General features: G+C 35.0%; 1 protein-coding gene across 5 annotated transcripts in view; it reads left to right on the forward strand.

Moving 5' to 3' along the window:
* CEP112 (centrosomal protein 112) overlaps window positions 1-27023 on the forward strand; it is a 587527-nt gene that overhangs the window by 266980 nt on the left and 293524 nt on the right. For all 5 annotated transcript variants that reach the window (XM_077163631.1, XM_077163632.1, XM_077163630.1 and 2 more), the window contains 2 exons: window positions 4653-4788; window positions 18783-18890. In XM_077163631.1, coding sequence (XP_077019746.1) covers window positions 4653-4788; window positions 18783-18890 — 244 coding nt within the window. The remainder of the gene's footprint in view (window positions 1-4652; window positions 4789-18782; window positions 18891-27023) is intronic.

Consider the following 27023-nt stretch of genomic DNA (forward strand, 5'->3'; position numbering starts at 1 on the left):
ATAGATCTGTACTTAATAACAGTTTTCAAATATGAGACAAAAATGGACAGAATTAGAGAGAGAGAAAAAGTCCAGAATCATAGTTACAGATATTAATGTTCCCCCTCAACAATTCATATAATAACTAAGTTAATCAAATACATATCAAAGCAATCCAGACAAATTTTACTATATTACTAAATAGTTCCTAATACTGATCTTTAATCATGCACAAAAGATTATGTCTAATATATTTCATTTAAGAAGGAATATACCATACAGTTATTTTGGGAAATTGTCATCAAAAGTACGTTTGCTTTTTAAAAAATACTTGCACACTAAAAATTTGAAGACAATTTTTCAGTTGTGGAAATTTAGTTCTGTAAAACATTTCATTTCCCTAATGATTATGAAATAGTCAATCATATTTTGATTTAATGTGGATGATCATTTCAGAGAAGTATTCTGACAGAAAAAATTTTCCTCGGTAGATGAAAACCTACACAACTAGGATCTTTCATGTTAAGAAATAATGATTTAATTTTCCCCCCAAATTTCTGTAAGAGAATAAAGTAGAATGTTTTTCTGCATGGTTTTTGCATGTAAATCTGTCTTAATGTTATATAGTAAAATGTAGACCAATACTAGTTCCCATTTACTGGATGTTCCTTTGACCCTTGAAGCCTCAAAGGTTAAGATGATGACAGTTTGCCTTTTTTTTTTTTTTACAAGAATTTAGCAGAGACCTTAGTCTTAGCAATCAGATGAAGAAATCATGTTATTAATTTATCATACTCAGTGAAAGGCATTCTTTAGTATCCTTTAGATCATAATTGTGTACTAATGTTTTTTACTGACTCACTAATCAATTTAAATACCAACGTGCAGCCATGAATATAGGAGATATTGCTTCTTGAAAATCTGTTTTCCAGCCCAGCTCTACCCCACAACTATTTCCACTGAGATAATCTACTAAGGCAGATTTTTGCATGTGTATGTGCTTCTTATAGAGGACGCTGTTAGGAATTATGGTAAATTACAAACACTGTTCTTGTGTCAATGAGGAGTAGACCTTTGTTTCAAACTCAAAGTTATCACTTCTACTTCAGCACCTTGTAGAATTTAAGATGTGTTCCTTATGAAAATGATTATCACCTCTTTATTTGAATTGACAGATATTTTATTTAATTAAATTAAGACAGACAATTCCCACATATCAGTGGAGCTCAATTAATTTGTCATAGTTTAACTGGACAAGAACGTTCATTTTCATTGGTTGATTGAGACCTCCTTTGATATTCAGCTTTACTACCAGGTCAACTCAGCAGGTGTTGTGGGAACGGTAACTAGTTAGGAAATTGGAAACTAGTTAGGGGATTACACATCTTTTCCTGTACTTGCTATTTAATATAAAACAATATTTGAACTTTATAAATTAAAATAGAAATTATCAAGTAAAAGCAGTTGCTTTTAGGTATTTTAAAAATATGGTCTTTAATACATGGCAAAAGTTTATAACTTTGGTTTATGTGCTTGTAAGTTAATTATAAAATAAATAAGCTAAACTTGGTAGCTAAGAATGAGAAGATATGGTGAAGAAGATTTGTTCTATTAAATTGAAAATATTTGCTTTGGCTAAGTAACTCATATTGATTATTGGACAGCAAATATAACTTCCAACATGCATAGAACAAACTTGATATTTCAGCCATAGTTCATGTATTAGTATAAAATGTGCTAGCAAAATTTCCTTTTGACTAATTAACGCACATATTTTTAAATTTTATGATGTATAAACTTTTAAAGTTTTGGAATATAATCCAATGTACTCTCTTCTCTATATATAGACAGAGAGACCAGGCAAAGGTAAACATTAAATACCTTTTAGTAATGGTCTTCACAATTGATTTTAGAAGGAGCTCAAAATTTAAGGACTAACATAGAATGAAATAGTCATTGTAGTTCCTGCATGGCAGAAAAGCAGCCCTTGAACCATTTTACCCCAAGCCCCTGCAGTGGAGACAGATGAATGACTCATTCATCAACCATAGCAGCTTTTCCCTCTGAGCCTCATCTCAGAATCTTTTTACTAGAGGATTTCAGGCAGCCCCTACCAGTCGATTGAGAATGTCACACAGAGGACATCCATCTGTCAACCCAGGTCCTGATAAGATATATGATAAAATTTGTATGGCTTTCTGTTTTTCCCTTATGCTGTTTTAATATTCATCTATTGACTATTCAAAGAAAATATTCAATGTTTGTATGTAACCTTACATATAATCCAGTGCTTCCTGCTTGGGCAATATGATATTGAAAGGGTGAAAATGCAGCATGCCAAATTAAAATTCTGTATAGCATTGGAGTGCTCAGTCTTTTTAGGTAGTCATGCCCCTCAAATCAGTTTTCAGTATGATCACCATTGTCTCCAAACTACTTTTGACATTAATTGGTAAAATCAAACCTAAAAATCTTGACATTGTGTCATAAATATTAAGGCCTTCGAACTTAGTAACCAGTTAACATTGAAGACAAGCTATAACAATATGTAAGAGAAGTGGCGGATAACAAGACATTCCGGTTCCTGTTAAATGGTCAACTAAAGAAAAGCTTTAAAAAACTTGCAGAAGCCTACAGTAACCAGGAGCACCATCTGGCATGCGTCATGATCTGGGGTAGCTTAGCTCTCAGTACTGGGCATCACACATCTTAGGGCTGGTATTAAACACTGAAGGTCATAAAAATAGTGGCTACGCCTATAAAACAGACACATGAAAGAAAAATGGAATTCAGTGGGAAATTACTTTCTTATCATGGGAATGTAGTCTTGCTGTCATCTTCAGATAGAAGGATCTGTGGTGATATAAAGAGATGAATAGACACAGGTGGTACTAAAAATGGAAAATTAAGGAAAGAAGGATCCAGGGTGTGTTCCTCCAGCCTGTATATAGACAATTCCTTATTTGCAGATAAGCCTTTTTCAAACACAGTGGAGAATCCCTAATCTAGATATACATTGCTACACCTCTTTACACAGGGATAGAAGAATCCTGCTGAAATGGAAAGTAAGTGGCACTGTTTTTCTGGTCAGCATTTTTACCATTTAAACTTCAAGAAGAGTTTTTAATTCTTTCGGAGAAAGTTTGGTATTTTGATATTTGATATACATATATTTTTTTATTGGAAAGCCTAGACATTATTAAGTATCAGAGAAGTTTTTAAGGTCAAATCTGAGCAACTCCAAGAAGCTCAGATATTTTTTTTTTTTTTTTGCCCAGGTCATAAAAGACAGTGGCATCTTGGTTTGGAAAATGTCTTTCCCCCAATTATGATATTTATCTAAAATTTGATTTGCATGAGTTAAATTATATTTCCTCCAGCATTCTTCAATATTACAGTTAATATAGGATAATATTTTTGTGTGTGTGTAAATTTTCCTATTGAGTGGAGGTGAACCAAGTTAATCTTACTTATGGAATTTGGAAAATCAGGAAAGCCACATAGGATAGTTGGCAAAAGCAGAAGCTCTAGCAGCAGGCTCCTGGGACTGGACCCTGACTTGATCTCTTAGTAGGTGTATGACTATGGAAATACTCTCTAAGCCCTTGTTTCCTGTAAAATTAGGGATATAATAATACTATTATTATATTATTGCTGTGAGCATAAATGAGAGAAGATACATAAAAATATTGTGCCCTGTGCGCAGCTTCTAGTCAGAAATCAAAATTAGCTTTTATTAACTTTCATGGATTCATAAACTAAAACCTTTATTTTTTTTTTGTTCTGGTCATATGCAAAGATTTATTTTGTTTTGTTGAACTCTTCTGATTATACTTTCAGTTTCAGGTACGAAAAAAAGAAATGACTACTGGTTTTTTAGACAAGTCTTTGAAAAGAGCAATAGAATAATTTCAGGCCATCATATTGCACTGTTGCATCTACAGCCCTGCAGATCAGCTGCTGAGTAGGCATGCATTTTAGAGATATTTCTATTGGTTCATAGAGTTTTTAATTGAAATGTAGTCTGCATACCATGAATCCATCCTTTTAAAGTATACAATTCCATAGTTTTTGATATATTCATGAGGTGCGACCATCACCACTATCTAATTCCAGAATGTATTCATTACCCTCAAAAGAAACCCTATACTCATTAGCAGCCACTCTCTATTTTCCCCTTGTCCCACTCCCTGACAACCACTAATTTAACTTCTGTCTGTGGATTTTCATATCTGGATATTCCATATAAATACACTCATGTAATCTTTGGTCTTTTATGTCTGGTTTCTTTCATTTAACATAGTGTTTTCAAGGTGCATACTGTGGCATGTATCATTCGTTTTTATTGCCATTGTGTGGATATGTGCCATACTCCATTGTGTGGATGTGTGCCACATTGTGTTGAACCGTTTATCAGTTGATGACACTACATGGTTGAGCAGTTTTGCTTTTAGGGGAATCTTTTGAAGTAGTGGTGCTCTCATTAGAACACATGTCTTTCTTTTTTCTCTTAATACAAATTATTATCAACTTTTTGAAGGGAAGTTTCATACAAACTGGATCAAAAATTGAAATATGAATTTTATTTTAGAGAAAGTTAAATATTCTTTCTTTTAAGCCTAATTCTTTTATTTTTTTATATTTGAACTCTGAAGCTTTTCTAACTTTTCTAGGGAAAAAGAGGAGCAGCTGACTCGTGTGACTGAAATTCAGAGGTTGCAGGCCCAGCAGGCAGATGCTGCCCTGGAAGAATTTAAGCGACAGGTGGAACTCAACTCGGAGAAAGTCTATGCTGAAATGAAGGAGCAGGTAAGAAGGCCACCACATCATCCTTTTGGAAAGTAGAAAGTAGGAAGATACATTTTATATTAAATGTGACAGACCTTATACTTTTTAAAAAGCTTGACCAAAAGTAGTCACATAATAGGGTCAGAGAATCAAAATGAGAAAGCGATATTACCCGTTGATTTAACCTTAAAGCAGTGCCAGAATGATCTTTTTCAAGTTCCGCTTACAAGTATAGTAATGGCATGAGCACCTCTCATATGGGGAGGACGAATCAGCCTACAGGTAGAACTGTGTGACCATTCAGATTCTGTCAGACAGAGAGACCAGGGTTCAAGTTAATGCATGTTTGTCTGTGTTCCATAAGTAGTGTTTTATCAATAAGTTATAGAAAATTGTTTTCAACTGGCATTTCAGGATGACAGATTCTGTCTCCAATTCTTGTACAAAAGAGTAATATTTCTTTTAGTTTTAGAGTAAGTAATTTTTAAAAAATAAAAACAATTATTGTGAACACGTTGGTACTCATCTTGAAGAATCAATAATTGTTAATACTTGGTTTATTTCAACTAAAATTTGCTCTTTTGTGTTTCTGTGCCTTAACTGTATTGATTTAGTGCATTCCTTTTTTGCTGAATATATTTCATCATGTGAATATTTTATCAGCTCCCTTATTCAAAAGAATTTAGTTTATTTGCAATTTTTCCTGATTATAAAGAATGTTGTAATATTTTTGTCTGGAGTTATCTTCCTCAAGAGTCCCAACCATACACTGGAGGGTACAATCATTGTAGGAAGATTTCATATTTGAATCCACCTGAGCCCTGTAGGGTTTACTAGTTTGGAACTGTGTTTTGTTGTGGTTGTTTTCTTGATTATGATTTCCACTCAACTCAAGTTGTGTGGATTTGGGCTCTGAGAATGGAGCTTGAAATTCCGTTCTCTCTGTGTATCCATTCATTGTTTAGGGCAAAAAGCTGAATTCTACTGAGGGTTTGTGTTGGAGGGTGGAGATTTTCTGGTCCAAATATGCAAAGGAGATGCATAGGAAGCTTGTTTATAGGCTTAAAGTTTAAAGGAATACAGGTAATATTGAAAGAACAGGCCTTAAGGCAAGAATTTTTGAATAAACTGTTCAGAGGGCATTTGAAAATGCTAAAGCTGGCAATACAACTTTCTGAGATTAACTGAGAATATGATAGGCACTTTTGGTGCTTCCTGGAGCTGATGATGTAGTATTAACAAATCATAGAATTCATGGGTAAGTAAGGAGAACAAAACAAATGACCTGGGGACCTGTGAAAACATTCTATAGAACAAGGAAAAGGCATCAGCATTGAGCAGTTACAGGATAAAAGCAGACTACTGAAAAGGATCTACTGTAAAATTCAGAAAGAAAATTTCAGAAAAGTGGTGCTTTTTTTGTAAGAGGCCGTGCAGAAGTGACAAATTAAGGAAAAATTAATGCAATGAAATTTTGATATTTCCTGGGAAAAGAATTGAATCTCAAGAATAAAATGAAAAATTTGTAAATTTCTTGGCAGGATGAAAGTGGCAAATCAATTAGAAAAATAAGTCAGTTATGAGTTTTGAAGAAGAGAGGTTGTGACTCAATTTTATACACAACCAAGAAATTTTTCATTTGTGAAATCCACAGAAAGACATTTTCCTTCATGTAACAGCTCAGAAAATATATAACACTTATCCTTTTCTGAAAAAAAATTACAACCAATTTAGAAATGAGGCAAAAAAGTTCAAACAGAGGGAAATCATATGGAAGGATGAGTAGAGAACCCCAGAGTCCAACAAAATAGAAATAGATTTAAATAATTGTTACGAATCTGGTTATAAATAGAATGCCAATGTTTGTTAATTCTTGAAAAAGAAATTATATAACGTAGAAAAGTTTCTATTGTAATAGCAGCTTCAATTTAAATGCCTAGATTACATTAATCAAAGATCAAGAAGTAGGAGATAGTGAGAGCATAGGGGAGCACAATATGTAAAACCCTTTGCCTTGAGTAGGTGACACTCAGAAGTGTCCTTACAATTACAGAAAGATAGACTAAAGTAATTTTGAAATGTATGTAACATAGGCATTAATAAATTGAACAAGATGCTAGGTCTCAAAATTCTTGAGAAAATAAAAGAAAACTTGAGAGGATATATTGCAAAAGAAGCAGAAGCAGGAACAAAACAAAATGACCAAGATAAGACAGAGTGTATCACTGACTTAAACCCAGGTATGCATGTGTATAAATATATGTATACTCATATACATAAATTGTTTATGGAAGACAACTAAAATCAAGTTACACACAAAAATTATACTAAAAGGATAGTGAAAGTATATCACTTACATTAAGATAAAAAGTAAGAGTGTGATAGTCTTAATAAACTGAACAGAAGGATTTATCTTTGCATGCTAAAGCAAGAATACTCAATCCAAATAGGAGAAAGTATTAGAAATACTTGTAGAAACTGACACAAATAGTATTGGGATGCTTTATTATACTTTCTCCATCTTTAACAGATCAGGGAGACAAAAGCAAACAAATAAAAGGTCTAAATAACAGTTTGTTTAATAGCTGTATTTCTGCTTTTGACAACACATTATTCAGCAACACATTAAATTCCTGCAATCATGGAGCAGTTATAAAACTCAGTAGACCATGAAGAAGCCCTCAGTATATTTCTGAGACTTGACATCATAGATAACAAATATTTTTTTACCACAATGCAGTAAAACTGGAAATTAAATTTCAATTAAAATTGCTGCAATGGACTTCACTGAAATTAAAAACCCTTGCTCTTTGAAAAACACCATAAAGAAACGACAAAAGAAAATTAGGCAAGCCAGGGAATGGGAGAAAAAAATTCACAAAACATAGTTCAAAGAACTTGTAGCTAAAATATAAAAGAACTTTTATAATTCAGTGAGAAGAAGACAAACAACCTAATTAAAAATGGGCCAAAGATTTGAACAGACACCTTACACAATGGTGTATATGAATGATTAAATAAGCACATGTTCAAATGTCATCATTCATCAGAGGTTTGCAAATTAAAGTCAAATTGAGATGCAACTACGTGGTCATTAGAATGATTAAAATTGTAAAGGTTAGCCTCAGTAACAAGTGTTGGTGAAGATGTGGAGCAACTGGAGCTCTTACACACTATGGATAGATATGTTAAATAGTATAGCCACTTTAGAAAACTGCCAGTTTCTTAAAAAGTTAAACATAACAACAGCCATATTAATGAGCTGTTGTGTACAGAGGTATTTAAGCAAGAGAAATGAAGATATATGTCAAAGAAAAGTATACAAATGTTCACAGTAGCTTTATTCCCAAAAGTCCAAAATTGAAAATGACCCAAAAGTTCCTCAAAAGATAAAAGGATAAATAGTTTATAGGGTCTACAATATAATACCACTAGCAATAAAAAGTAACAAACTACTGATACCAACATAATATGGATGAGTCTCAAAATTATGCTGGGTGAGAGAGCTGATCACAAAAGAGTATATCCTTTATATTGTATAGTTTAAATCCTGTTAGAATCCCCTGCATAACGTTGAGTTTGTTTGTTTGTTTAGCAGATTTTAAACCCTGTTGGTTTCAGAGCACAAGTTTTGTCTCATCTTCTCTGGATAGGTTCCAATTAATTTTTCAAAGTTTTTACCATGCTTCTTTGCCTCTCTCTGCACATGCATCCTCTGAAGTGAGTCTGAGACTTGGGTCACAAGACAAATTTAAAAGAATTAAAATAATACAAAATAGATTCTTTGACCCCAGCCAGTGATGATAAATTAGAAATAAAAAAGAAAAAGAAATCCTGAAAATCCTCAAATATTTGGAAATTAAATAACACATATTTAACTCACTCATAGGTCAAAGAAGAAAATTAGAAAATATTTTAACTGAGTTAAAGCAAAAATATGGCCTATTGGAATTTATGGGATGCAACTAAAGCAGTGATTAGAGAAAAATTTATAGTTTTAAACACCTAATTCCAAAAAGAAAGTTCTCAAATCAGTATTAAGGGACTAGAAAAGGAAAAGCAAATTTCTGCCCAAACAAGCAGAAGAAAGGAAAATATAAAGATTATAGCAGAAAGCAAAGAAATAACAAACAGAAAAGGTAGAGAAAATCAGTGAAGCCAAAAATTGGTTCTTTGAGAAGATCAAAACATTTGACAAATCTTTCATTTAATTGAATAAAAGGAAAAAATAAAGAAGAGAGATAAGAAGATACAAATTACCAAAGTCAGAAATTAAAGAAGGAGCATTTCTATTGATTAGATAAGAATAAAAGGATTGGGCGGGCCACGGTGGCTCAGCAGGCAGAGTTCTCCCTTGCTATGCCAGAGACCCGGGTTCGATTCCTGGTGCCTGCCCATGCAAAAATAAATAAAGAAATAAATAAAGATAAAAGGATTATAAAGTGATCTCATCCAAAACATAATGCCAGAAAATTATGTGGCTTAGATGAAATGGACAAATTCCTAGAAAGTCACAAATTACCAAAACTGTCTCAAGAAGACAGAAAATTTGAATAAAACTATAATAAGTAAGGAAATTTAATTGGTATTTAAAAATCTTCTCACTAAGAAAAGCTCAGAACTAGATGGCTTCACTGGTAAATTCCATAAAATATTCAAAAAAAAATTCTAATCCCTTGAAAACTCTTTCAAAAAATCAAGCAGGCAGGAACACTTACTTCCCAGTTCATTCCATGATGCCAGTATTCCCTTTATAACAAAGCCAGACAAAGACATCACAAGAAAAGGAAACTAAAGACCAATCTCTCATAAAGATAGACACAAAAACCCCTTAACAATATATTAATAGACTGAATTTGGCAATATATATAAAAATGATTACACATTATGACCAAACAGGATTTATCCTAGAAATCCAAGCTGTTTTGACATCTGAAAATCAATTAATGTTAGTATACTAATAGAATAGTATAGTAATAGAATGAAAGGCAAAAATCATATTTTCTCAATAGAGGCCAAAAAGAAAAAGCATTTGAAATAACCCAATACCCATTCATGATAAAAGCAAAACAAAATGAAACTTCTTGATGAATAGGAGTATTAGGGAATGTTCTCAATCTAGTAAAGGATATCTTTGAAAAACCCACAGATAATATACTTAATTTTGAAAGATTATTTTTCCTCCAAAGAACAAGGCAAGGACGTATGCTTTTGCCACTTCTCCTTAACTTTGTATTGGATGGTCTAGTCAGTACACTGAAGTTATAAAAAGAAACATACAGACTGGAAAGAAAGAAGTACACCTGTCTTCATATGACATGATTCTGAATAGAAAATAACTATGAAATCCGTAGAAGAAATACTTGAACCAATAAATGGCTTAAGTTTGCAAAATACAAGATCAATGTATAAAAGTCGGTTGTATTTCCATATGCTAGCAATGAAAAATCTGAAAATTAAATAAACAAGTCTGTTCACAATAGCATCAAAAAGAATAAAATATTTATGATTAATGAAGCAAGTTGAAGACTCATGCAATGAAAACTATAAAATGTTGCTGAGAGAAATTTTTAAAGACCTATATAAATAGAGAGATATTCTATGTTTGTGGATTTGAAGATGTAATATTTTCAAGATGGCAGTTTTCCCCAACTTGAGTTATAAATTCAAAACGATCCTTGTCAAAATCCCAACAGTTCTTTGTAGAAATTGATAAGGTGATTCTAAAAAGTATATGGCCATGTATAAGACCTAGAATAGCCAAAACAATTTTGAAAAAGAAAAACAAAGTTGGAGGACTTACATTACTCTGTTTCAAAGCTTAAAATAAAAATATAGCAATCAAGACTGTGGTACTAGCTTAAGTATAGATATGCTGATATACAGAATAAAATTGAGAGTCTAGAAATATCTTACATTTATTGTCAATTGATTTTTGACAAAATGCCAAGGCAATTCAATGGATAAAGAATATTCTTTTCAGCAAATATTGGTGGAACAATTGGATATCCACATGCAAATATGTGAACTTAGACATAGCCTCACGTCATCAACAAAAATTAACTCAAAATGGGTCACAGACCTAAGTATACAGTAAAATTATAATATTTCTAGAACAAAACAAAGGAAAAAACCTTTGTGACCTTGGGCTGATAAACATTCTTAAATATGACAGACAATCAAAAACATGATTTTTTTTTACTTCTTTTCCAAGTTGGGAGATTTTCTATCATTATTTCTTTGAATATTCATTCCTTCTTCCTCTTTCTTTGTTTCTTCTTCTTCTGGGACTCCCATTATGCCTATTTTGGTTTGCTTGATGGTATTCCAGAGGTCTCATTTTCAATTACAATAGTTTTGTTGGGTTCCTTTTGAAAATTTCTCTTTGTTGAGATTCTCATATTGTTTATTCATTGTTTCCCTGATATCCTTTAGTTTTTTCTCTGTATTTTCCTTCATCTCCTTGATCATTTCTTTAAAGCATTTGTCCATTGTGTTCATAGTTTAGTGTTCTTCTTTTTTTTTTTTTTGCATGGGCAGGTCTCCAGCTTGGAAGGTGAAAATTCTGCCCCTGAAGCACTGTTGCACAACCCTGTGTGCATAGTTTGGTGTTCCCTATTGATGTTTTCTGAATTTTTATCATTTTCCTTTCGATGCTCTGTCATTTCCTGTTTCTTTGTCATGAAATCTTTTGTTGCACACTGTATATCTTAGTATTTCAAAATGTTAACTCTGGAATTTATTCACTGAGCGGTCTGTGTCTTGAGTTTGTAACCAGCTGGTGATAAGGCAAAGATTTCCTTGCATGTCAGTAGCTAACAAAACCAAGTGCATCTAAGCAAAAAAAATGCCTTGTACCCTCTTTGCAAAGTGGCCTTGCATGGGCTGGTGTTCTTTATTAGGGTACAGCCCTCCTATCAGGGAGGTTATCCCAAGGCCAGTTTAAAGTACAGGATCCTTGCTGTCTTTTCTGGGTCTGTGTCTTATCCAGAGTTGTGCTTGCTAGTGGCTTTAGTTGTTCCCCTGTTTTAAGGAGTTTGAATGCCCCCTCTACTTCCCAAGAAACAGACCTCCTCCCTCTCCTGGGTGTCCCGCTGCCATACTTAAAGCAGGTAAGCCTTTGCTCCAGGCCATCTACCTCAGTTGTTCCTTACTCTGCTTTCATTGTCTCAATCTGCTTTTGCTTAGAGGACAAATTCTGGGATGGGGGTGGAGCACGCTGCAGGGGAATTTCCCAAGTCAGTTTTTCCCAGTCCCAAGGCCACACACCCACAAATGGAGCTCTCATTGGCTTCAAACTGCCCTGGGGAAGGTTTGGAAGAGGGGCCAGGAAGGGTGCCAGGAGGTTCTTTCACAGCCACCCAAAGCTGTACTTTTTGACTCAGTTCCTGCACAGCAAATGCAGCCCTTCAACTGTCCTCTGCTGCTCTAAGGAAACATACTATCTTTAGGGTGGGTGGTACAGTGGCCACCCTCAGAGCTGGGCCCTCAGTGATCCCAAGTAGTTAATCAAAAGCAGAGATCTGTGATCAGCCTGCGTTGCCCCATGCTGCTTCATGGATCTAGGGGAAGTAGATTTTTATATCCCTCTCTGGCACCAGCAAACTATGCCTGGGGCCAGAACCACTGCTGCCTGCTGGGGGAGTAGTGCTCCCAGTGTTGCCTGGATGTTGTGCACTGTTCTCTTGGACTCTGGGGTTTTGAAATAGTTGCTTCAGACAGTTCCTGCCTGTTTAATAATTGTCTGACAGAGGGTTTGAGTTCTTGGAGCTTCCTACTCTTCCATCTTCCCACAATCCTCTCTCCCCTTTCAGAGCCTTTTGTGTAAAAGCAGCAGAGTTTTAGGGCGTCTTTTTCCATTTGGAAACTGTTGCAGATAACAGACAATGGGGTTTTGAATTAAAAAAAAAACTTTGAGTTTATTTTTGAAAGAGAATGCTGTTTCATAAATGAGGCTCATGACAGAAAATAGCACAGACTCATACGTTTTAACGAATTACTTCACACTATTTCTTTTTCTTCAAAGCACTTTATCTTATTTAAGATCACTTATGTAATAACATATTGATCCAATTTTTGCTCCAATGGTGAAATCCATTATAAGTGTTAGCTGTCAGCAATTAGATTTGTAAAATGTACATATCTTAATTGTGGAAATTCAATACTTTGTTAGAATTATTTCTTCCTCTCTCTCTCTCTAGTTATATTTTGAAAAGAAATATATTTACCTATTCTCTGTGAAACAAATAAATGACTGAAAAGACAGCTATGTGTTTTGAAGTATTGGCAGCAATTGCATTTAAAGTGAAAGTTTTTAATCTTGTAAAGCTGAACTGTACGAATGCCAGCTAAATTGTTCCTCCTGGAATTTCTTCTAGCCACTTACTTTTCTAATTTATTTTTCTCCTCTTGAAAATACATCCTTGTTAAATGATATTTGCTGCTAAATGGTATCCTCTGGCTTTAAATTCTGTTTCTTTTTCTTTATAGTCATCAGTTATGTGGTATTAAGTTTATGTCTGGAAACCTTACTGGTTTGCAATGAAACAAAATTCTATTGTGTTTATTTTAGGTACACTTTCTTACTGTGCTAGTAAATAATAATATATTTACATTTTTAGAAATATTTTTACATTTCATATCTTTTCCATTTCATACCAATCATTCCCCAAATTAATATTTATAAAACAAAAGTGTTTGAAACAAGTAATATTTACCACGCACAAAAGAACTACAAGTATGATCAATTAGTGTGATTTTCCCTAATTTTGAGTCTTTAGCCAGGCACAGAAATATTTATCTATTCTCTTTCTACCTTTTATATCTTTCTGCCTAACTGTCTATCTGTCTATCCATAAATCCATCCATTCATCCATCCTTCCGTCCTTCATCCAGCTTTATGACATTTCAATCTATCTATATATGTTTTTGCTACTCCAAGATAAAGATTATATTACATACATTTGAAAATATTTAATGGGTAATTTTGTATACTTTATTGAAGAGTATTTAATGCAATAAAATATGTTTTTAATTATATATGTTAGATTATTCAGGATAAAACAAAACAATAGTACTTTACTAGAGGAGGAGTAATGACTTATTATGACCTTATTTGACAGAGACGACTAAATGTTCACCCAATATCCATTCCTATTTTCTTTCTTACCAATAGAACCTGATTTTATTTACGGCAACATTGGACTGAATTTAAAAACCAATCTCTTATTTTAGCTAAAGCTGGTTATTTAACATAATTTTAGAGAATTAAATGCAAATAGCAAGATTGATTGCTATTGAATGGAACTTGTAGGAAAGCCCCTTTTAAGAGAATTCAGCTCAGATAACACATATTCTTTTTCCCCTTTCGGGTGTTCAGAGTTGCAGAAGCCATTTTGCAGCCATTAGGAGAAGGTTGAAATGAAAGATCTTAGCCCTGTAATCTTTGAGCTGCTAGGTAGCAGCCTATTTCTTTACTTATATGAGAGAAAAAAATAAGGTCCAATGTTGTTGAACCTATGGATACTTGAGTTTTCTCTTACAAGTAGCTAAAAGTAATGCCTGAGGCACTATATAAGAAAATTCAAACAACCCTTCTTTGTCTCTCTTTCTTGTTTCTTTAAACAGTCACAGAAATAAACCCAAGCCCTTTTCTGCTCCTAATTTAGCCACAAGGTTATTCCTAGGTTCTTTTGAAGCCAGTTACACAGTATATAAGATTTTTTAAAAATTGAAGTTGAATAGAATATGGAATGATCTATGACGAAGCAGAATCTTTTGTTTCTATGGCAACCAAAGAGCCTTGTGTTTTCTACAAATGAACTGTTTTACAAATCATCTTTTTATTTTTTATTAAATTGTGGGAGGAGAATGGAGTGGGGTCTGGCATTTTCGGTCAGTATAATCTTAAGTAACATGTATTTCATTTTCTTATAGTATCAATTATTAATTACCTTGAGGTTTTCTTAATGTGTATGTATAAAAGTCATTTCATGTGCTTTAAATTGTTCACGGTTTTCCATTTTTTATAGAAGCTATTTCTACTTAAAACCCAAATTTGAATGCATAGGCTCTTAATTTTTATTTTTAATATTTAATATTTTAATATTTCATCCAATGCTGATGTTAAATTAGAACTCCAAATTAATTTCATATGAAGTTTTGCCTTAAAAGTACTAATGGAAGCAGATCCTTCTTTCTTGTTTTATCTTTTCTTTTTTCTTCCCTTTCTCTTTCTCCTACTCTTCTGGGCATCCTCTAAGAATTTAATGCATTTTTATTCTGTGTATCATGACAATTAGCTAATTAAAATACAAAGTAAAAATTGTCATGTTTCCTTTTATTTAGGAGCTTATGATCTGGATGAATGAACAAAGCTTGCACATTTGAAACACTTCCAACCATAGACAAAAAAACACTACATGCTAGGAAAATAAAGACATTAACTCCTAGACACAGAGAGATGGAAAACATTTACATCATTCAGTGTGATTAAAGAACACCTCCAAGAAGAGAGGAGACCTGAATCAACTTTACAGATTGTTTGGGTGAAGGGAAAAAAGAGAAGAGCAAAAACTCTGGAGTCAAAAAAAAAAAATGCTATAGAGTCAAGAATAGCCATGGCTTGTTTGGGAAATGCCAAGCATATTGGTGTGCAGGGAGAAACAGAATGCTGAGGACACATTTAAAAGCCTCTGACCCAGGTCTACTGTGAAAAAAGCATTGAAGGGAGAGAGCCTTGAAACTCTTGAATGTAGCTGACCCTTTACAGTGAAACTGACCTTATGATGTGGTAGTAAAAATAAAGAGATGTTTTTGAGAGACGTTTTGAAGAACTATTATGACACCATAATTGAATTGGTATTGACTGTAGAGAAAATGAAAGATAATGTCAAGGTTTCAAGCCTGGGATGGGATGATAGTGGAGCCATAACAGAAACAGGGAGGTGGGGAAGAGGAGTACAGAGGTTGAGTGTGGTGGTATGTGCCAAGGTGGGCACAGGAGGGCCATCACTGCATGAGCTCCCCCCGGATGTTTGGAAACTGAAGACTGGAGCTTGAGTCAGGGGTTCTAACTTTAGATTGTGATTTGAGAGTCACCAGCAGAATTCCTGTCTTAGTATTATGCCTTAAGAGGGAATTTTTTTAGTGTAGTCACTCTGTTTTGTTAATTAAGATTCTAGGAGCAAAGGTAATGGGTCTGTAAGGTTTTTTTTTCAGGTTATTGCTCTTTATTAATTTTGTTTGTTTATACTAACAAGGTAGGAAAGTGCCTACCTTGTATTCTTTTCCCAAAGGGAAAAAAAAAACAACTAATTTTTTTTTTAAAAATTGCTTTCATTTGACGTCTAAGTCTTGAGTGAGAAATAAAATGAAACAAAGTGGGCTTTAGCTAATTTCCTTTAATACTTTATAAGTAAATTTTATTCTTGACCACAGTACTTATTATTCCTGGATCAATAATCTTAGGACTCTGATCATTGAATTTGGAGCTGATAGCTTATTATCTTCAGAGTTGCAATCTTTGTTTGGTATTGCAGATATTCAGGGCTCAATATTATACCATAATCTAGATTTTTCAAATTTCAATGTGAGAATCAGAATGTGTTCTTGGATAGCAGTAGTGAGTGCTAATGTGCATTTTTATTTTTATCCAATGAAACTGGCTGCTTTTCACTAATTATCTTTGCTGAGAATCTTAAAGTTTAATCATGTTTGAATAGATGCATTTGAACATTTGTTTTTCAATTTAACATGAAAAACTGTGAAGGAAGCATTTTTTGTGGTTCAATTCCCCTAATATTCATGTTTTAACTAATCCTAGCACTTACCGAAAGATAACTGAAAGAAGACATTGTATACAAGTTGAAAGGAAGAAATATCTCAAATCTCAGTGAAGCAGAATAAATAATATATAAGTAGCCAGTGATAGGATGAGTTGTCACATTAACTGACATCAGAAAAAATGTTTTCTTAAATTATTCTAAAATATGCAGTCTATGAGGTAGAAAAACATTTAAATGAAAAACTGCACTACACTGAATAAAAGGTGCTGTTTTCATGTTATTGCTATGGAGAGTTTTTTCAACATTGCATCCAAGAACATTGCTTTTCTGTCACATGTAAAAGATTTCTGATGAGAGCAAGGGCAATAATAAATCATTTATCGAATTTTCTAAATGATAGGAAAAGTTAGATTCAATTTATTTTATTTTATATAGCTTTTAAAGAAAATAACACTATTATAAATTAAAAAGTTATTCATTTAACAAGTCTTGGACCCAGTTGAGTACACAGTGTCTTCTGATTTTTTCATTTGATTGTTTCTTGAATCCCTACTTTGTGCCGGGCACTGTGTTAAACGATTGGGATTCATCATGAACATGGGGGAGTTACATCCTATTGCGAGCATAGGCATCAAATATAGACCTAATTACTAAGGAAATTATGTAGTGTACCTAAAGGTGCGGGGTGTTATGGAAAAAGGAAGAAGTAAAGCAGGGAAAGGGAATTGGTGGGACAAGGAGGGTGGGCTACAATTTAAAACAGGGTTGTCAGTGAGGCCTCAGTACAAAGGGGACATGTGAGCAAAACCTTGAGACTTTGTGAAAATTTAGGTGGTAGGGTAGAGGTGGCGTGGGATGAAGCACTTCTGGCACGTTCTAGGTCCAGCAGGTAGGCTGGAGTGGTGGTGGTGGCTGGAGGCTAGAATAGTAGAGATGAACTGAGAGAGAAGTGATTGCATCATGAGGCCTGTATTTATTGAACTGTAATTCACATAATAAACAATTCATTCATTTAAAGCACACAATTCAGTGGCTTTTAGCATTTTTACAGAATTGTGTAACCATCACCACAAACAATTTTAGAACATTTTTCCACCCCAAAAAGAAATCCCAGAGCAGTCACCACCGTCGTTTCCTCCGAAGTTCTCCCATCAGAAGCAACTACTAATCTGCTTTTTGTGCTATAGATTTGCTTATTCTGAACATTTCATATAAATGGAAACATATAATATATGGCCTTTTGTGACTGGTTTCTTTCACTTAGCATAATGTTTTCAATGTTCACCCATGTTGTAGGATATAGCAACACCTTTTTCCTTTCTATTGTCAAGTAATATTCTATTGTATGGATATGGTGTACCACATTTTGTCTAATAATTCATCAGTGGATGTGTATTTGAGTTGTTTCCTCTTTGGGGGAATAATGCTGCTGTAAATATTCTTGTACAAGTTTTTTTGTGAACATGTATTTTCATTTTTTATCTAGGATTGGAATTACTTGGTCATATGGTAACTTTATGATTAACTCTTTGAGAAACTGCCAAGCTGTTTTCCTAAGTGGCTACCCTATTTTACGTTCCCACCAGCAGTGTATAAATTTTCGGATTTCTCCACATCTTCACCAACACTTAGGATCTGTGTTCTTAATCCTAGCCCATCCTGGTGAACATGAAATGTTATCTCGTTATGATTCTGATTCACATTTCTTTAATGACTAGTGGTATTATCCTTTCACATACTTATTGGCCTTTTGTATATCACCTTTGGAGAAATGTCTATTCAGATCCTTTTCCTATTTTAAAATTGGGTTTAGATGCCAACTTATTATTGAATTGTAAAAGTTCTTTTTATGTGCTAGATACAAGTCCCTTACCAGATTTATGATTTGTAAATATTTTCTCCCATTCAGCACGGTGTCTTGTACATTCTGAAGGCTTAATAAAATCTTGTCAAATAAATATTTAAATGTCTGCAATTGTATTTCCACCACACTGTAATTATAAAATGAGAAATTTAGTCAGTTGTATGTCAATTTTTATTTCCCTGCCCTAAATTATTAACAGTATACTAAAATAAATTGATATAATTTTCACTATTTTATCATCTTTAAATTTACCATTATGATTTGTAATATGTTTAAAATCTGCCATTCTGATGAATGATCAAATTTCAAAAACATGGTTATAGTTTTTTTTGTTTAAAATTTTAATATTTTTTTAAATTTTATAGATGGAAAAAGTAGAAGCAGATCTAACTAGATCTAAGTCTCTTCGCGAGAAACAATCAAAGGAATTTTTATGGCAGCTGGAAGATGTCAAGAAAAGATATGAACAGCAGGTTGGTTTTTCATTTGGATGATACCATTTAATTTTTTAATACATGTATAATTCCTCTTTGAAAATTTCTTTATATCATAGAATCTCTGCAAATGAACATATTTCTGAGCAACATTTGTTATCAATATATTTGAAATATTTTAAATATATGTTTAAATAAAATACAGAAACAGAATTTTAACCCTCCAGTGAAGTCTGCTCCAACAGTTGATCTGAATACTTAATTGAAAGTATTTATTATGGGTCTTGAGTGTGATTCTATTTATTGCAGCTCCAGAGCATTAGTTTGATTTATTCATTCATTTACTTAAGAAATAGGTTTTGTGCACCTACTTTATGCCAGGAACTGTTTCAATCCTGGGGAGAGCAGTAAGCAGGACAGACAAAGTTCCCATCTCATGGAGCTTACATTTCAGTGGGTGTTCTGCCCATAAATAGAAAAGGAAATAATTTCAAAAAATAACTTATGAAGAAGAAAAGAGGGCACACCATACCCTTTGCAAGGTGGGGGATGAGAAGGGGATTGCCAATATTTAAAAGTGGTCAGGGAAGCACGTTTGTGCTGAGAGTCCTGAAAAATAGGAGGGAGCCAGCTGTGGGAACTTTTGAGGAGTAGTAGCCTGGACTGAGGAAACAGCAAGTTCAAATATCCTGAGAGGACAGCAAGCTGGGAGTGTTTCAGGAATCAAAATGACAATAAAGACAGGTTTAGCCAGAGTATAGGAAGGAAAGTTCCAGTTGTAGAAGACGAGAGAGAGGAAGTAGGCTAGGACTACCAGTTATAAGGCCTCATAAGGAGTTTAGATTCACTGTCAGTATTCTGCCTTTTATTTAGTTATAAAAAGCGTTTTCATACCTTCTTTAAAAATATATATATATTCTGGCTTATTCTTGGGGTAGTTTAGGTGGCTACTTATTATTTACTTGTTTGTCTAATTTGCTTGCCTTCTAACATCTGGAAAAATATTAATTACTTTTGTCATTCAGGTTAAGAATTTTTTTTTTACTAAAGACAATATTTGAATCTTTCAATCTGTAAACTGAATGATTTTCTTTTCATTCTTATATTCTTTATCCCCTATTAACTGGGTGCTACATTAAAAATGAATTAACCCATGATTTTTTCCAAATTTTATTCTCTTTCCTAAGTGATAGCAATTTGTGGTTCACGAGTTCATTGAAAGGAATTTTGATGTGATATATGTCCTGAAGGTTTTTACTGTTGTTTTAATTTTAAAATGTTGATAAAACGACCGGCCTGACTTATTTTCATAAAGGTGGTATAAAGTCATAATAGTATAAAGATCAAAGTCTTTGAATTGACCCTTCTTTGTAATTTTCATTATTTGGACTGTTTGCTATACTTTCTATAGGCAAATCATGCCCATCTTTCAAGACTTACCTCAAGTTCCAGCTCTACCATCAAATATTATATGACCTTTTTAGCCCACACTAATTTCTTCTTTCTCATTATTTTGTGCACTTGGTCAGTTCTTGTATAAAAATATAGTATATAATTTGGAATTGTTATCAGAAAGGAGAATGTAATCCACAAGAGAGCAGAAACTTTCTATTATTTTAACTTCTATTATGTTTCTAAGTGTGATTTCATAATAGAAATGTTGTTGAATTAAGTTTTGATCAATATGTATCTGTCTACTATCTGTATATTAGAAAGTAGAAATTTCAGTATTCTTAATGTGAAATCAGTCTTCAGTAAAACATCACCACCTGTGTGTGTATATGTATTTTATTTCTTAAAAAAAAAAAATTGGGCTTATATGACTATATATTATTAATCCAAAGTGGTGAAATGCTTGTCCAAGGTCACAAGCTCATAGAGGTTTAAGGAAAGTCCAAGTTTCTGATTCCTCATTTTGGTATTCTTTTCGTTTTGATTAAAAGGATTTTAATAGTCATAAAACAACCTTACGTGTAAAGACACATCCAGGTTTTAGAACTGTTGATTGTACTTAAAACTACTTCATTATATAGTAAATATGAAGGTTGCATATCACAAAAGAAATAAGAGCCTATTTAAAATTGAATAAAAATGAAAACAATGCAAAATTTATGGGATGGAAAAAGTATGTAGTAAAGGTGCTTTTAGGGAAATTCATAGCATTATATTCTTATAATAAGGAAGATTTCAAATGAACTGTTTTAGCTTCCATGTTAGGAAGCTAGAAAAAAAGTGAGAAAAATAAACCCAAATCAAACACAAGAAAGGAAATAATCACTATAAGAGCAAAACTAAATGAAATAGAAAGCAGAAAAGCAATAGAGACAAGTACTGTAATTTTATCCATTTAGCATTTAAGGAGATTAAGGCACAGAGAATATTAATGCCCTACCCAAGTCACATACCTCAGTGTTAGTGCCAGTGCCAGGTTTCTATCCAAGTTTTCTGGATGTCAGTCCCAGCTTTTGTAACAGCTCTGCTGCACTACCTTTTAGCCTCTTCAAAAACAAAGTGAAGGAACTCTGCCACGACACCACAAAGTGGTAGAGACAGAATAGGTGAGAGGCTAGTGAATCAGCCAGGGAGTGTAAATACCGATCTAGTTAAAAGTCCAAGAGAAAAGAGAAAAAAGATGAGGGAAAATTATTAAAGCAATAATGTAAGAGATTTTCCTTGAGGTGAAGCAGAAGATACGAAATAGTTGTACCACTAAACAATTTAGAGCACTGAGAATGAAGGGAAAGTCCTAATGAAAAGGTGGCAAACTGGCTGATTACAGATGAGATCAAACCCTCTAGCAAAGGGTTTCTGAAATCAGTTTTTGAATGAGTTGTCACTATTTAAAATATACAAGATCTTATAGAAAAATGCAAATTTCGGGCTTTTCTTGATACATTCATGTATCTGGCAACTGTAGTCCCTCATTTTCTCAGGCTAACAATCAACTAAATTTGAGAGGTAGTTACTTCTTTATGTAGGTCTTGTACTCCTCAATTCACTGTAAACCTCTTCACTCTCCCTATGAATTATAGGCACCACTTTATACAATCATATTATTGGCTGATTCTCTGTAGTCATGAGTTTGAAGTCCCTACTAAAACTTGCAGAGAGAAAAACAGAACACAAGGGAAGACATTTCAAACTAACATCAGATTTAATCAGTGAAGTTGGATGCTCAAATAGCAAGGTCTTCAGAATTCTGAGGACAAATGATTTTTCCCCAAATTATCAACCATGTGGGCAATATAAAGACATTTCTAGATATGGACTGAGGAAATTTACTCCCCACATGCCGGTTCTTAGAAAGTTACTTAAGGATGTAACAAAGGATGTACTTAAGGATGAAATAAGATGTTAACTGAGAAAAACAAGGCAATTAGAAGAGAGTGGAGGCAATTTGCTGGATGATAGCTGTTTAGAAGCCCACGTAGCAGTCAATTCATATCAAATCTGGAGAACAGAAACCTCTGAGAGTTAAGTATTGGAGAAAATGGAATATATAGACAGACTGGTTTTGCCACTTGTCTTTTGAGGGTCCAGCTGCAGCTCTGGTGTGTTATGTCATTTTGAGTCCCTTCCCCAGAGTGATGGAGAGCAATCTCCACCTGGAACATTGTATGCCAAATGGAAAAGAGATCATTTGAAACATGCTGGCTCTTAAGACTTTCTCAGAAGTGACACACAGTACATCCACTCAGATTCCATTAGGCAAAGCAAGTCATGTGACCTCAAAGCATCATAGAGAAAAGCATCAAATAGAAGTGACCATAAAATAATTTACCATACATACTATAATTGTAAATCTTAGCTAATGTAAAAAAGGGAGAAAACATTGGATCTTGATGCTAGAAACTATCTCCACGAAGTAGCTCTTCTTTACGCTGGACAGTAATGAAGGAAATATAGTGTAAGTAAAATAAGGCTCTTCCGTGCATGATGTGTAGATGGCCATGATAATTAGGTGGCATTTATTGGCATCTAACTTTCAGAACCAATTTATTGTTATACACTAGAGCATAAATGTTTTCAACCTTGCCAGTGTGACAATAAAGGTAGAGGTGAATTGGGGGAAGGGGAGAAGGAGGGCAGGGTAGGACCACTGAGGTGGGGATTTGAGATGCTGACCATGTAATGAAATAAGACCTGGAGATTTCTGTTTATTCTTTAAAGTTACAGGGTTGACTAGTAAAAGAACTGAGAACAGTGATATATCGAGAGGAGTAGAAGAGAGGAGGTGAGTGAGTGTAATTGAGCTAAATTCACATTCATCATAGTAGCCTATAACAAAGTCTAGATTTGAAAAATTAAGAAAGGGCTTTATGGCATGTTATGTAGAGCAATTAGAGCATAGTTAGTATGGAAGTAACCACCAGAAAACTAAAAACAGAAATGGTTTAAAGTAATTTACCAGTAGCAAGGAGTAGTTACCTAGCAAGGAGCAAGGACCTGTTACTTTTCATTATAAAATCATGTTTACAACTTTATCTTTAAAAATCTTGTATATATATTCTGTTGATTTTAATCCATGTAGTCTTTAATCCAAAAGCTTAATTTCTTGGAACTTATCTTATAGAAATATTTATGCAAGTGAAAAAAAGATGTGTTTGTGGAAGATTATTTAGCTTATGAAAAAAAGTTGAGAATAAAGTGAGTGATTAAATAAATTATGCTTAATCCATAATTTGAAGTAGTCATACTTACTAAAAAGATTTCTATAAATTTATATGTGCCAATACATGTAAATTTCTAAGACATACTGTTAAGGGGAATAAGGTTTGTATCATAATCCCATTTATGTAAAATAAAGACATACATGCCTATCATGTGATTAGATATGTAAATTCAGTAAAAAAATTCTGGAAGATTATACATCTACAGAAAGGTCATGGGATTATGCATTTGGGATATGCATTTGGGAATTGAAACTTTCAATTCATGCTCTTAATGAGATTTTCTATTTGAAATTTCAGAACAAACATATATTCATGCATTACTTGGAAAAGTCAAAAATTAAAGTTATGACTCCTAAGAAACAAGAGAACACAAATATTATAGAGCATTTACATTATATTACATAGCAATTTAGGTGGATAATAAATTTGAATTAGTGAAATAGAAAATAAATTTAAACACTTTATGCAGTATAAAACTAACCAAGAAATGAAAAACATAAAAGAAAATGGATATAGAAGATAGAACATTTAGGTAACAGTTACAAATAATGGAAATAAGTAAGAGTAAAAGAACAAATGAGAGGATCCAAGATGGCGGCTTAGTAAGGTACATGCGTCTTAGTTCCTCCGACTCCAAATCAACTAGTGGGTGAACAGAAACAGTACAGAACAGCTCCCGGGGCTGCGGCGGGGAATGGACACACAGCGTAACCCAGTCTGGACTGGCTAGTCTGACTGCGAGACTCGGCTGCGGTGAGATCCCCGAGCGGCGAGCGATTTCCCGAGCAGCGGCAGCTGCGGCAGTCGGAGCTAATCCCTCCCTCCTTCCCGGGCCGGCTGAGAGTCTCGGAGAGGCAAGTTTCCCAAGCCAAGGTGGCCGGCGCCCCTCTTTTGCGGGCGGCTTCGAGTCTCGGCTTCGAGTCCGCGGCTGCGGGTCTCGGATCGGAGGGCTGTCCAAAGTCTGGACTGGCTGGTCTGACTGCAAGACTCGGCTGCGGTGGGACCCCCGAGCGGCGTGCGATTTCCCGAGCAGCGGGAGCTGCGGCGGTCGGAGCTACTCCCTCCCTCCCTCCCGGGCCGGCTGGGAGTATCGGAGAGGCAAGTTTCTCAGGCCGAGGCGGCCGGCACCCCTCTTTTGCGGGCGGCTTCGGGTCTCGGCTTCGAGTCCGCGGCTACGAGTCTCGGATCGGAGGGCTATCCAAAGTCTGGACTGGCTAGTCTGACTGTGAGACTCGGCTGCGGTGAGACCCCCGAGCGGCGCGTGATTTCCCGAGCGGCTGCAGCTGCGGCGGTCGGGGCTGCTCCCTCCCTCCTTCCCGGGCCGGCTGAGAGTCTCGGAGAGGCAAGTTTCCCAAGCTGAGGCGGCTGGCGTCCCTCTTTTGCAGGCGGCTTCGAGTCTCGGCTTCGAGTCCGCGGCTACGAGTCTCGGATCGGAGGGCTGTCCGGGCCGTGGTGGCCCCCCCCGCCGTGGGAGTCTTCCTCGTCCGGTGGGGAATCCCCCAGGCCCACTGTGGCCCGCGACCAGCCACGGGGTCCCCTCAAGCCACGGCAGCTGACGCCCCCACCACGCGCGGCCCCTGAAACAACAGAGAGAATTGGATCGGAAATCCCCAGGCCGCGGAGATCGGTGACCGGGGGAGACCCATTCCAAACACTTGAGACAAACGTGTGCCACGTGCGCCACCTACTGGGCAAGATAAGAAAAACATATCCCAGAGATTTCACAGAAAAATCTTACAACCTTGCTGGATCCGACACCCAGAGGAATCTGAATAAATGCCCAGACGCCAGCAGCAGAAGATAACTGTCCACGCTCAAAAGATTGAGAATATGGCCCAGTCAAAGGAACAAACCAATAGCTCAAATGAGATACAAGAGCTGAGACAACTAATGCTGAATATACGAACAGAAATGGAAAACCTCTTCAAAAATGAAATCGATAAATTGAGGAAGGACATGAAGAGGACATGGGTTGAACATAAAGAAGAAATAGAAAAACTGAAAAAACAAATCACAGAGCTTATGGAAGTGAAGGATAAAGTAGCAAAGATGGAAAAAAATGATACATACAGTGATAGATTTAAAGAGACAGAAGATAGAATTAGTGATTTGGAAGATGGAACATCTGAATTCCAAAAAGAAACAGAAACTATTGGGAAAAGAATGGAAAAATTTGAACAGGGTATCAGGGAACTCAAGGACAATATGAAGGGCACAAATATACGTGTTGTGGGTGTCCCAGAAGGAGAAGAGAAGGGAAAAGGAGGAGAAAAACTAATGGAAGAAATTACCACTGAAAATTTCCCAACTCTTATGAAAGACCTAAAATTACAGATCCAAGAAGTGCAGCGCACCCCAAAGAGATTAGACCCAAATAGGCATTCTCCAAGACACTTACTAGTTAGAATGTCAGAGGTCAAAGAGAAAGAGAGGATCTTGAAAGCAGCAAGGGAAAAACAATCCATCACATACAAGGGAAACCCAATAAGACTATGTGTAGATTTCTCAGCAGAAACCATGGAGGCTAGAAGACAGTGGGATGATATATTTAAAATACTAAAAGAGAAAAGCTGCCAACCAAGACTCCTATATCCAGCAAAATTATCCTTCAAAAATGAGGAAGAAATTAAAACATTCTCAGACAAAAAGTCACTGGGAGAATTTGTGACCAAGAGACCAGCTCTGCAAGAAATACTAAAGGGAGCACTAGAGTCAGATACAAAAAGACAGAAGAGAGAGGTATGGAGAAGAGTGTAGAAAGAAGGAAAATCAGATATGATATATATAATACAAAAGGCAAAATGGTAGAGGAAAATATTATCCAAACATTAATAACACTAAATGTCAACGGACTGAATTCCCCAATCAAAAGACATAGATTGGCAGAATGGATTAAAAAACAGGATCCTTCTATATGCTGTCTACAGGAAACACATCTTAGACCCAAAGATAAACATAAGTTGAAAGTGAAAGGTTGGGAAAAGATATTTCATGCAAATAACAACCAGAAAAGAGCAGGAGTGGCTATACTAATATCCAACAAATTAAACTTCAAATGTAAAACAGTTAAAAGAGACAAAGAAGGACACTATATACTAATAAAGGAACAATTAAACAAGAAAACATAACAATCATAAATATTTACGCATCGAACCAGAATGCCCCAAAATACGTGAGGAATACACTGCAAACACTGAAAAGGGAAATAGACTCATATACCATAATAGTTGGAGACTTCAATTCACCACTCTCATCAGTGGACAGAACATCTAGACAGAGGATCAATAAAGAAATAGAGAATCTGAATATTACTATAAATGAGCTAGACTTAACAGACATTTATAGGACATTACATCCCACAAAAGCAGGATACACCTTTTTCTCAAGTGCTCATGGATCATTCTCGAAGATAGACCATATGCTGGGTCACAAAGCAAGTCTTAACAAATTTAAAAGGATTGAAATCATACACAACACTTTCTCGGATCATAAAGGAATG

The sequence above is a fragment of the Tamandua tetradactyla genome, chromosome 6 (assembly GCF_023851605.1).
Source record: "Tamandua tetradactyla isolate mTamTet1 chromosome 6, mTamTet1.pri, whole genome shotgun sequence".
Classification (NCBI taxonomy): domain Eukaryota; kingdom Metazoa; phylum Chordata; class Mammalia; order Pilosa; family Myrmecophagidae; genus Tamandua; species Tamandua tetradactyla.